Source organism: Xiphophorus maculatus, chromosome 7 (genome assembly GCF_002775205.1).
Source record: "Xiphophorus maculatus strain JP 163 A chromosome 7, X_maculatus-5.0-male, whole genome shotgun sequence".
Classification (NCBI taxonomy): domain Eukaryota; kingdom Metazoa; phylum Chordata; class Actinopteri; order Cyprinodontiformes; family Poeciliidae; genus Xiphophorus; species Xiphophorus maculatus.
Window position 1 is genome coordinate 17,356,145 of NC_036449.1, and position 12,921 is coordinate 17,369,065.

The 12,921-nt window shown below is 37.1% G+C and overlaps 2 protein-coding genes across 4 annotated transcripts; one reads left to right on the forward strand and one right to left on the reverse strand.

Moving 5' to 3' along the window:
- Positions 1 to 148: 148 nt before the first annotated feature.
- On the forward strand, positions 149 to 5,064 carry spc25 (SPC25, NDC80 kinetochore complex component). Of its 2 annotated transcripts, none has more exons than XM_014471129.2 (7): positions 149 to 236; positions 1,320 to 1,495; positions 1,948 to 2,013; positions 2,225 to 2,371; positions 2,470 to 2,595; positions 4,219 to 4,317; positions 4,423 to 5,064. In XM_014471129.2, the coding sequence occupies exons 2-7, from the start codon at positions 1,345 to 1,347 to the stop codon at positions 4,545 to 4,547; spliced, it is 714 nt and encodes a 237-aa protein (XP_014326615.1). In that variant the 5' UTR covers positions 149 to 236; positions 1,320 to 1,344; the 3' UTR covers positions 4,548 to 5,064. The 2 variants fall into 2 exon arrangements, with proteins under 2 accessions (XP_014326615.1, XP_023193410.1); XM_023337642.1 differs by lacking the exon at positions 149 to 236 and adding an exon at positions 249 to 343.
- On the reverse strand, positions 5,057 to 12,582 carry nostrin (nitric oxide synthase trafficking). Of its 2 annotated transcripts, none has more exons than XM_023337641.1 (16): positions 12,471 to 12,582; positions 12,241 to 12,326; positions 12,057 to 12,140; positions 11,770 to 11,832; positions 11,597 to 11,678; positions 11,440 to 11,502; positions 9,358 to 9,456; positions 9,118 to 9,243; positions 7,787 to 7,885; positions 7,569 to 7,694; positions 6,862 to 6,970; positions 6,685 to 6,773; positions 6,454 to 6,579; positions 5,501 to 5,753; positions 5,319 to 5,411; positions 5,057 to 5,245 (listed from the first exon to the last, which is right to left on the reverse strand). In XM_023337641.1, the coding sequence occupies exons 1-16, from the start codon at positions 12,564 to 12,566 to the stop codon at positions 5,109 to 5,111; spliced, it is 1,731 nt and encodes a 576-aa protein (XP_023193409.1). In that variant the 5' UTR covers positions 12,567 to 12,582; the 3' UTR covers positions 5,057 to 5,108. The 2 variants fall into 2 exon arrangements, with proteins under 2 accessions (XP_023193409.1, XP_023193408.1); XM_023337640.1 differs by having other exon boundaries at positions 9,118 to 9,246.
- Positions 12,583 to 12,921: the final 339 nt, after the last annotated feature.

Here is a 12,921-nt window from a genome sequence, read left to right on the forward strand (position 1 = left end):
ATAGTTTGAATAATAGTTTGGTAAGTAAAAACATGAATGAAGCACATCACCTTGTGAAATTTCAGACGTTATGAACCTGAGTTAAACGTAATTTTTAAAAGGGCGTCAAATTGAAAATGCGTCATTTCCGGCGTACAGCAACCGCCCTCTGTGTACGAACCGCGGATTTTTGAACGTTACCATTGTTATTGCGATAATTAGTCAGACGGACAGTCTTTTGTTACACTCTTAAACAGGTGAGTAATAAATCCATGTCCAGACAAACTGACACCGTTTGAACAAATAGCCGAATTTGTGCCACGGTGATGCTGAATGGAGTTAAACTACGTTATGGCCAAAAAAGGTGATGATTTTACCCAGTTAGCATAGCTGCTAACATGCTAACATTGCCAAGTAAACGGCTTTGAAAGAAGTCACTATGGAACTACAGGTGTTGGCTATTACTGTTGCTGTTTAAATAAAATGCATTATGAGAAACCGTAAGATGTTACGTAGATATGTTAAAAATTCAAACTGCTGTTTGTGTTTTCATAACTAGCTGCAATCTAATTTCACATGCTAACATATTGTACTAAGCTCATGAGACGAAACAGGTTTTCACGAATAAAATAACGTTTATTGTCTGTTTTCGTGTCCGGAAGATTAACCCTCCAGTTATCTTTTTATTTACTTCCAATAAATCGGTCTTTCTGTTTTCAAATGGTTAAATATTTTTGAGGCATTTTCTTTTAATCAATGACTTTTTATTTGTCTACCATATTATCTGAGACTTGTCCTTCATTACGATGGGTGCATTTCCCCCGATCTCTTGCATCTTCCTCGTTTACCATGAGCAAAATGATTGTGTTTACAACAAAGCAAAAACGGGCCATTTTGTTGCTAGAGATTTTTTTTATTACAGAAGAGATTTGATCGAGCATCTAGTTATTCTGATTTTGTTACATAGAAGTGAGCCCTGATGTATTGAGACTTTTACCTAACCTGTTCAATGTGACGAATATTAGGGCTGCACAGTATTATAAAAGAATGCAACAAGCAATAAAATTGCTCAAATTTGCAATCAAAATATGACTTGGTCATTCCCAATGTGCATATTGCAAAAACAATAAGTTTGGGCTATGTTATGCAGCTCTAACAAACATTTTCTGATTTAGTTTGTATTTTTCCCCCTCTCTTTCAGCCTTAATCGTATAAATGTCTGGTAAATTAACCCTCATTACCATAATATCCAACTGGTTAAAACATGCAGGGTTTGTAGTTCATAAATCCATGTTGATTCTGGTTTTGCAATGATTAATATGCTGCTTTTTGTTTTTCAGAAATTACAGATTGTGTCAGAACATCATGACGTCTATTACAGACCCAAGCATGAGGGACAGGTTCACCAGTTCATTGGAGGAGATCCGCAATAATCACCTTAAAGCATATGCAGAGATAATTGACACAATTTCAGAGTTATCTCACAATCACAGACAGTTTGTAAACTCTGCTGTTGGTAAGTTTCAGTGTATTAATCATGTTTTTGTGGAATAAGCAATTACAATATCTCAAATGCCCAATTTAATCAAACATATAACTAATAAAATATGATAAAAATATAAATAAATTGATCAAAGCAAAAAGTTTTTATAATAATGCATCAAAATTTTAAAGCGCTTTTTTTGGACACTCAAAGATGGTTTTGTTAAGGTACATAAATTATATTTGAGCTTCCCAGATATAGTACACTCCTGTGACTTGTGTTTCATAAAGTTGCTTCTGTTCCTTCAAACTACATATTTTCCAGGATTAAGAAATGGACAGCTCTCTGTAAATCTAAGAGAGAAACTGTGGAAATCAATAGAATTGACAAAGACTAATCTTGGTGTTCCCTAGTTAGTTACTGAAATGAATCTTAATTTAACTGTTAATTTTTCCCCTATTTCTAAAAAATTTTTCTCGGCACAGACACACATTTGAAGAAATGCAAGGACGACAAGAAGCTGTTTGAGACGATACAGGAATTTAAAACGGGTAAGTTTGTCTCCCAAGCGGCTGTCACTCGTGGATTAAAATGGTCCTGCAAATGCATCTAACATCACACAGATGTTGTGCAATTCTAGAGTGAGCATTCCCCCCTGATTTCGTGTTCCAGCAGTTTAAGGGAAAAGGACAGTATTTGAAGTGCATCCTCAAAACATTCAGTTTGCTTGCATCTTGTTGTTTTGACACACTGTCTCTGCAGACCTGGAGAAAAAAAAAATAGCACTGAAGGAGAAACGGCGCGCCATATCAGAGGTGATGTCTGAGATTGAGGAAAAAGAGATGCAGAAAGAGGACATCATCCTAAAAATTCAGAAACATAAAGAAGAGCAAATGAAGAGAAAAGACTGTAAGATGTGACTTTTTTCATTTACGGAAATAATAATAATTATAATTAATAAGTTAACATGTAGCTTACAATGATCTTACTTATATTCCCTATTTTAGTAATCGAGTCTCAGAATAGAGCAAACAAAGACAGACTGAGAAACCTCCAGAAAGCCAGGCTTGTTTTCCAGGATCATTTGGGGCTGGAGATTCGAACGATTATCGACAAGACGCAGATGGTCAAAGGTAAGCCAAGCAGACTAAAAACAGCACTTTCTAATACTGTTCCACAGAGTTGGAGAAAACTGTTGTCCCCCTCTATTTTCTCTGGTGACTTATTTAAAGGACTTTACACCAAAGGAACAGTATGATGAAAAATTTGAGTGCTTTTTAAGCCATAACCATGCCAACCCTCGCATTGATTTCTACAGTTGAATAGGCAGGACATCTACATACCTACAATGTCAGCAAGTTGCACAGTGTGACAAGCCAGCCTCATGTGATCGTGCAAAGAATTCATATTTCTCCTTTTTTATGTGCTGGTACTATTTCAGGGGTGTTCAAACATTGTGTGGCCCGGCGGCCATTAGCTGTCCTCAGAACAATTTTTATGCATCCCTACCACACCCCCACAAGTGGTTTTAACTTGACATTATTGGACACTGTTGTCCATAGACTGCTCTAACGCGTCTATGAGACATTGCCGGTGTCTGATCTTCGCTTTTGACTGTCAGCCACGTTCAAAGAAATTGCAGTCATGTATGAAGTCTTGGTGAAAAAACTGCATTATGTCAATTCTGTTTTAATTTATTTATGATCTGTATGTTATCTGGTTCAAGATTTTCTTGTTTAACTTTAACAAAGCCACACAGCACAGGTTCAGCTGTCAGTATTTATTGAACCAAGTTGGAAGACTATTTTGGCAAGCTTGTAAAAAAAAACAACAACTTTGCACCCTAAATACCGAGTGGTCAGACCTCAAACATTTGGGATGGGGGAGTCTATTCACATAAATATATTTGTATAACTTTGATCAAAAAATGCCAATTTAACTTAAGTTAATTTTTTAAAACCTGAAAATCAGCTGAAATTGTCTGGTTAGTGGCATCAAGGTCTACCAAGATGTTAAAATAGTCGCATCTTCAAAATTGATAGAAATTTTCATTATACTGTTCCTGCTTTTAAAATTAAGATACTGAAGGACGTGATGAAAGGACTGAGGTTGTCTGTGGCTGTATGGAGCATAGAGTAAAGTGGTGCTCCCTCCCCTCCTGTTGCTACACAACGCTAATGGCTACTAAACGTTTTACTTATGCACCTAGTAGCACTTTGTTGTACTTCGAGAAGTTTCATTTCTGCACAGTAACCATTTGAAAACTACTAATAATTGTAACATATTTTTGCTCAAGTTTTAAGTCAAACTCAAATAGCAAAAAAATAAATGTAATATGATATTATCAGTGGGTTCCAAATATACATCTCGTCAGCTTGATTTCATTTTCTGTGAAATCGCACAATCACTTTGCAGCACATGAGCTTAAACACTTTCTTCGCTTTTCTTCTTTCCGCTCTTTGTTATTGAAGAAAGCCTAATGAAGGATGAAAGGTTATGCAAGACCTGATCATGCTGCATAAAATCTATTGAATTAAAACAAAGGCCATGGCTCTGTATTTGCGTGTTGCCATGGTGATGTGATAAATTAGTTGAGTTAATTGCCTCTTTTCTCCCACCTCCTCTAACACACAATCAAGACTGAATCTCTTCATACAATTCTTGGATTACTTTATTAGGCGAACTTTCTGATCCACAACTTTCTAAAATAAATATTACATAAGTTGTTTAGTTTTGGTGTTTGCTTTTTTTAATAGGTGAAAAGTTGCAGTTTATTTTCCGAAACATCAGTCTCTCTGACCAGGACAGTGCTTATGTCATTACAATGGGGATTAAAGAAAATGGATCTTACCAGAGTAAGTCGCACAAATTTTCTGTGAAGTTTTGCTAATTTTATATATATAAAAAAACACATAATTGATTCTTCTAATATCTAATAACAAAGTATTGAATATTTACAGTTGTGTCCAGCGATCCAGCGCTCGAGTGCTTGCCAATCTTGGAAAGCCGACTCCAGGAGACCAATAATTTACCAGCATTCCTGGCTAATGTCAGAAAGGAGTTCATCTCTAAGGCTCGCTCCTGAGATTTTCAGTTTCTACTGCAATACAGACTGAAGGAAAGGATGGTTACATGGAATATCATCAAAGGGGGGCACCTGATCTGTAACTAAATTGTCAACTTTGTTAAGATGATGAATCTGCTTTTAAATTTCTGTGATGTTTTTTTTACTCAAGTTCTTCCTCACAAAATGTACATATTAGATCTTCAACATGCCATGTCAAATAACTAATCATTTAAACGCAAGCAGTTTTAATTTATTTTTGTTTTAAAATCAGTGCTCATTTTACAAACATCAGGATCATCAATGTTTTTCCCCTTGTGTATATTATTTTCTATCTGTTGTAATAAACTACATGTTTTTAAAAGGATTCTCACTCTAAGTTTTGTCTGCACATGTAAAAACATTTTGTCATAAAAGTCCATGAACAGCATTAATGCTAAACATACAAAGAAATCATAAATGAAGATGGTCAGAAGATCAATTTCAAAGTATAATTTTTTTTTCAATGTAAAAGACTTGAATAAAATATCACACAGGCTTTAAATGTTAAGGGGCTTTTTTTTCCATTTACAGTCCAGTCATTCAGGCATCAGATGATTTGCTGGTGTTCATTATAGGTAGCTCCTCAACATAGGTTGATGGGAAATGACCTTTTTGTTCATGAAGCGCTCCAATCCACCAACCATTTTCTTCCTTTTTATAAATGTCCAGAACATCACCTGAGAAACATGGGTTTTTTTTTCAGTTAAGAGTTCAGTTCTTTACATGATCAACTTTAAGGGAACAGCTTACCTTCTTTGAAAGTCAGTTCGTCTTTGTGTTCAGGTGTGAAATTATACAGGGCTTTGCATTTTCCAATGCTGCACAGCATGGCTGCTGTTTGATCTGTTAAATATATATTTTATACATTTAACTTGACATGTAATCTGACAAATTAAATTGAAAACTGTTCTGTGATGTGCTGAATGAACGACCTTCTGCTTTGTTATCATCTCCGGTAGGCTGAGCTTCATTTCCAGTGCTTTCACTGCATTCTGCTGTCTCCTGAGTTGGTGTTGTGGAAGTGATCTGGTCAGCAGTGTTTGGTTCTGGCTTTACGGCTGGTTCTGTTGGAACCTGAATTGGTCCTTTATAAATGATGGAAGCCCTTAGTGATTGTTGGCTCCTTAACGGCGTCTTTCGGAGTTTTACTGGACGGGTCAACTGAACAATGCTATGCTCACAGTCCTTAGAGAAAAAAAAAAGGGCATGCCTCCATTATTTAACTTTTTAAAAGGAAGGCCAAAGAAATGTGGACTAACTGTATGCTAATGATCTCAAATAGTGATGCTGGCCTTAAGAAGTAATTGATACTCTGGTCTGTAACCGAAAATCAATCAGCTAGAATTTTGTGTAAAAGTTTCAAGACATTTTTTTACTTGCTACCAACATTCCAGACTTTCTTCTATCTTTTTTATTTTAATTCTTTTGAGTTCTCAAAATTACTGGAAATAATACAGAATTTTAGGGATGTTATTTGTGTTCTCAATCTTATTCTTCAAGCGTTGATAGTTTACTCCACTATCTAGTAGTTAGTGGTGGTGGCTAACATTTTGCTGATCAGGTGAAAATGTCAAAATGAGATACATTTTTAAATGGAGAAACAATTTGTCAGTTAATTTAATTTTCACCAGATTTAATTTAACTCGGTATTATATAATGGGAAGCAAGGTTGCCTGAGTATTGTTAAAAAAGGGGTGCGGTTTAAAGTAGTTTTTGTATATGTTTTGCATTTATTGTTTACAGTTTTCTTAACATCAAACCTTCTCTGTATAGCAAGGATGTGGGTCAATCCTTTTTTGAACATGTTTACTTTATCTAGCCGGCTTTAACAAAGTCAAATTTGTTTGTATTTCATACAAATGCTTTTATTTTACAACAATCTTACCTTATCTTTCCATTTAGAAATGCTGCTACCAAATCGTTCAGATGTCTTGGGTGTCGCTTCAAATTCAGAGAGGCATAAGGAGAGTTTGTAATGAGTGGCCTCCAGGAGGTCCAGTTTGAGAGTATTCTGCAGGAAACAAATGGCATTAGTGAGTACTTGAGAGTCTATTTTTTCCCCCCCGCATAAAGCACATGTCTTTGGGAGCATTTTTGCACACTTTCCCTCAATTACCTCATCACGGAGCTCCTCAGTTTCCTCAAGGTTCTTCTGATTTGAAAAAGATGAACCTTCAGTGTAGGTCTTGATCAGTTTTTCAATTCCTGTATAATAATATTCAGGCATTAGAATGATACCACATAACCACTTTATGAGTCATCTATAAATTATTACATATAGTTATTGAGTAACCTTCACATTCTTTCTTGGTCTTAGTAATGTTTTCTTCGAGACGCTGGAGTTTCAGTTTGATCGCATCTCTTCTTCTGTCTCTGGTCATCAGTGATTTGCTCTCCTCCTCCTGAACAAACAGGGAAATTAATATATAATTTCACAAGTTATAAGCTTTAGGTGGCAATTACTGTTTCACATAGTTGATTTAGATTTGTTTCCCCCATCATTAAACACTATAGCAATTTAAAAACTGCATCTTATATGTGTTGATATATCTTTGTCTGATAACATGCTCGATTTAAAATATTGAAGTGTGGAAAAACAGAAGAAACTCTTTGTAAATAACCAAAAATTAAGCTCCTTACTTGTATCATCTTTTTAGCGCTTATTGCCTTTACTTCATTTTATTTGTAAAATTTATGGTAAACTTCCGGATTTTGATTTGATGCTTTTATTTTATTCCGCTGTACATATAGAACAGCGGAAGAACGGCAGCTTAACAACAACAAAGAACGGAACAAGTTGCAACAGTATTGATAAAATGTTTTTTGTTATTACTATTGAAAATAAAATGTTCAAAGTGTGTAGAGGATTGTCATTTTGATTGTACTGACTGTATTTTTTGGGGAAGTTATGAAAATCAGATGGAAATTATTATTTTCTATCTATTAAGGTACTTTTCATTCAAACAAGCAATAAATACAAAACAAAACAAAAATACTTACAAAATAATCAGCCATCAAAAACTCTATTTTGTTGTCTTCATTTGTGTTGCCACTTTCTTCCATCAGGGTTTGTATGTCTTTATCCACGTCCACCCTTTGGGCAGTCTGGTCTATCTGCTTTTGACCCTGGAGTGAGCAGTAGTAGCTGCAGGTTAACGCCTGTTCTTTCAGAGATTGTTTTTGTATTTGTGATCAGAATGCATTGAAGAGTTTCTTACATGCTTAAGTGTTTGACTGAAAGTAGAAATGTGGAGGTTATATTTGCTCAAAAGGTTGCACAGAACTTCAATTCGATTTTTCTCCAGCTCTTGTGTGACCTAAGCAAAGTAGAAAGAAATGATACATTCATTAACAAGCTCATTATTAGCATCGCTCTTGGATAAAACCACCCCTTGCACAAAGCTGTGACAGAACTGCAGAACACATCTGAATGTGTTCTTAATGCAAGGCAGCATTAAGACTTTGATTTTCTCCTGTACTGATAATCCTTACAGCATACAGGTCAACCATCAGACTACATTCAATGAGTTGACTGTTTGAATTCAATGTTCAAACATTTGAGATTTTATTGGCGTTTGATCATCTACGACGGCTTCGAGGCGATTCTGGTCCACCATCCGGCATCTCAGGAGGGAGAAGCAGTGCAGCACCAACACTGTTTATAGTGAAGATGGTGTGCTGCTGACCTCGACTCGGGATGTTGTGGGCCGGTGGGCAGAAGACCTCCTCAATCCCACCAACATGCCTTCCATTGAGGAAGCTGAGTCTGGGGACTCTGGGTTGGGTTCTCCAATCTCTGGGGACGAGGTCGCTGAGGTGGTTAAAAAGCTCCTCGGTGGCAGGGTCCCGGGGGTGGATGAGATCCGCCCGGAGTTCCTTAAAGCTCTGGATGTTGTAGGGTTGTGTTGGCTGACGCGGCTCTGCAATATTGCATGGACATCGGGGGCAGTTCCCCTGGATTGGCAGACTGGGGTGGTGGTTCCCCTGTTCAAAAAGGGGGACCAGAAGGTATGCTCCAATTATAGGGGGGTCACACTCTTAAGCCTCCCTGGCAAGGTCTATTCAGGGGTCCTGGAGAGGAGGGTCCGTCGGATAGTCGAACCTCAGATTCAGAAAGAGCAGTGTGGTTTTCGTCCTGGTCGTGGAACACTGGACCAGCTCTACACCCTCTGCAGGGTCCTGGAGGGTGCATGGGAGTTCACCCAACCGGTCTACATGTGTTTTGTGGACTTGGAGAAGGCGTTCGACCATGTCTCTCGGGGAGCCCTGTGGGGGGTCTTCCGGGAGTATGGGGTACCGGGCCCTTTGATACGGGCTGTCAGGTCCCTGTATGACCGGTGTCGAAGTCTGGTCCGCATTGTCGGCAGTAAGTCGGGCTCGTTTCCGGTGACAGTTGGACTCCACCAGGGCTGCCCTTTGTCACCGATTCTGTTCATTATTTTTATGGACAGAATTTCTAGGTGCAGCCAAGGTGTTGAGGTGCTGATTCAAGTAATTCTACACAAATTAGGACCTAGATAAAATACAACATTTAGTAGTGTTTTCCCACCTGACAGCAGTTTTTCAGAGTGTTTTGCAACTTCAGTCTCATCTGATGACCCTCCATGTTAACGCTATAGTAATGTTCATCCACTATGGACTGCTGCTCTGCTGACTTAGTTAGTCTGTTACACATCTGCTGAGAAAACACATGCAATTTCAATTTTCAACATTGATAGCTTTTCAAATTTTTTTTATTTTTTTTAGATCCTAGGTGATATAAAAGCAGTTTACAAACAGTATTCTGTACCTTCTGTTTTTCTTTCTCTGTGCTGATGTGCTTGTTGTTTTCTAGATAGTTGAAGAGTGCTTCGTGTTCTTTTGTCAGCCCATGCAATCTTTTTTTCAGCTGTTTTAGTGCATAGGAAACCAGGAGAAACATAACATTTGATCAGTTAGACTTATTGTTAGCAGAGCATTGAGGATCTGTTGTTAAATTATTGGAAGAAACGTGACCGACAAAAGATGAGTACTTTTTTAAAGCATCTGTAAGCTGCTCCAAAAGAGAGAATGGCATAAAAAAAATCCAACAGGGGGAGCAAAATGTCTGTTTACTTAATAAGCACTTCTTAAATCAAATAAAACTTTAATTATTGTAACTAGACAAAGGTTATGTATTATTACATTTGTAAAGAGTGCTGTATGAATAATTGTAGGGGTTATGGTTATAGCAGCGCATGTTGCATTCTTTCAGTTTCTAAGGAATGTGACAATGTGTTTTTTGTGTCTTTTTAATGCTGACATCTGTGATGAATCCACCATTTTTTCCTGAAAGGTAACATGGGACTGTCAGCATGAAGACTGAGGTTATAAAGATTGTACAAATGGCCACACCTGAGACAAGTCATAGGTAAACAAAGGAGGGATTAATCTTTGAACTGTGCTGTTATTCTTTTCCAAGGTTACTTTCCATTGAAACAGAACATGATGCATTACCAAAGATTGCTGTTTGTTTTTAGTTGAAGCTCACAAAATGACTTAAGTAGTAGTTTCAACTTTAAATTACTTTTCTCAAGTTTAAAAAGTTTACATACACTACTTCAGTATTTGAAATTCTTCTTAAGCTACATGACTTCTGTCAAACATTTAGAATTCCTTCCACAAACTTCTCACTATAGTGAGAATTTGCTGGAGCTTTGGCCCATTTCTCCTGGCAAAACTGATGATTCACAGTTAGGTATGTTGGTCGTGTTGCTCCCACACACCCTTTCAGCTTTGCCAACAGTTGTATAAGGTATCAAGGCTCATGAAGGACACCCCAAAACATTATCTTTAATTTCTATGTACATCCTTGCAGTTAGGTGCTGTCGGTAAGATGCATTTTATTTATTTGTCATCAGCAGATTTGATCACCTGTACAAAATTATTGGTTTTAAATAATTTGCTGGTCTGTAATGCTAATTATCAAGTAATTAGCATTACTAATTACTTGATAATTAGTAATGCTAATTATCAAGCATTACTTTACAAGTTAAATCTTACGTTTCATGACTGGACAATGAAGAAAAAACCTTTTGGAAGGACTGCAGGGAGAAAGAATTTTCTGGAAAAACTGGTCATTGGACATTGAAATCAAAGTAGAGCTATGTCGAGCTAATGTGCTCAGTGCACTGTTTGGTAATAAAAACCAACACAAACTAAAACAAGTATCTCACAACCTGACTGGTAAACAAGATAAGATAAGATAAGAGATAAGACTTATTTGTCATTGTCATCAACAGATTACAACGAGATTGAGATTTCTCGATGGTGAAGATATCAAAGATGGTGGAGATGTGATGATTTGATTTTGTTTTGCAGCCATACAAGGCCTGGTCAAACATTGCAGGCAATGAGTCTATTCTAAAGCTAAATGTGTCACTATCTGTCTGACAAATGAAGCTTGGGCCAAATTGGTTCATGAAACAGACAATTATCCCAAACACACTACAAGATCTAAAGCATATGACAGTACAAGGAAAGAAGGCGTTGCAACAGCCCAGTCAAACTTCAGACCTCAACTAGATGAAAAGACATCTGGATAAAGATTGGACTAATTGTCCTCAAATTTTAAAAATTAGTTTGTACAGAAAATGAAAACATCAAGTAATTGATGCTGACCTTGGTTGTGAGATACTGTATAATGGGGTGTGCTTAGTTCTTCACATAACTCTGTTGGCAGTCATAGAAACTTTCTTCACTGCCATTGCCTCTGAGATTTCTAAAAAAGTAACACATAAGGTGTGGTTTTATGGCTTTAATTATCTACATTTACAGCACAGACTATATTATCTCTGCAAGGACATTTACCTCTTCATTGATCCTTGTTTTCAATAAGAAAAAATATTCCTACCTTGAGTTGCTCATTCCAGTTTGCTGTAAAAAGTTTTCCAGTCCTTTCAATGGCAGTGTCAAGCTATCAAAACACAGGGAGGCTCTGATGAATATTAGAATTAACTGGAAGTAACGATTAAACATTTTAGCACAGAGAGAAACAATAGATTACACACAGGCCTTTTTCTTTTGGCGTGTTCATCTAAGACTTGACGAATTTCCTCAGTGGCCTCTTGTTGAAATGCATTTCCTAATGTTCTGAAAATAAAACATCAGACAGTATATACCAGCAAAATCTATTCAGAATGGGTCAGCCCATGTTACAAGGTTAATCCAGGGTCAAATCTACCTGTGTGCGTCTGCTCTCGAGTACATCTCGTTTGACACTTGACACCAGGCGGTGTAGGTGGAACTGAGAGGGGAGCCAGCATGAAAAGGTTAGTGCTGTGGGCTAATTAAACTGACACCTGCTCATGTTTTGATCACATCTACATGCAGGGTGCAAGCTATTTCTCATGATCCTATTATTACTGTACACCATGTTGCAGCCTGTCTCCTGGGAGTGGACATGTTTGACACCAAGCAGAGAAAAAGGCAGAGCTAACTGAAAACTGACAACAACACAATGTCTCTTACTTTTTTGGCATTCCCTGGCATGCTTTGATCAGTTTCCCTCCCAGCTTTGCAAGTCCCTTGGAGTACGTAAGTTCCAGCTCAGCTCTAAAAGCGGGAAACGTTGCAACAAAGGACAATAATTGTCAAACATAAGTGCAGTACCTATTTAAATGTGCTTTAGCTGCAAAATATTTATTAAGCCTACCTCTGCTGAAAAACCGTTTGAAGTTCTTTCAAATAGTTGTCTCCATTTTTTGAATACTGCTTCAGATTTTGGTACAGGTGGTTATACTGAAAGAAGACATGTTCTATGAGTTTAAGTCCAGGGGAGAAAAACCGTGTGATCTGTCTAACTTTAGTTTGCATTTCCAACCCTTTGCCTCAGTGAATCCTAAAACCAAACATTACCCTTATTTCTAAGTTAGAAATACTTACAGAGCATGAGTCGATAGGGTCCTTCATCTTAGGACCTCGGCAGTTTATTAACTTTGAACCTGGAACTTTGACCATTCTCCTCACAAAGCTACTCATGCGGAAATGCCCTGAGCTCTTGCTGGCGCGCAATAAACAGGAAAATTCCAGGAGGAGGGCCAAAGGACCTATAATGGTAAACTAAAGCTAGATGGCTAGTTAGTTTACTATAGATACAGTGGGAGGGAACAAAATCATGAAAACCATTTTTCTTTTGTAGTACATTAATTAAGTTTATTGATGTTTTATGATGTTTCTTTGGTATGATATTTGAAGTATTAGCTTGTATAAAATTGTGGGTTATTTGAAATAGATATATAAAAGGAAAAACTTTATTATTTATTATAACAACTGTTGTATATTTTTGTTATTGACAAGATCATTACTAGAAAAAAGCCATTTAGCCCTTGAAGAT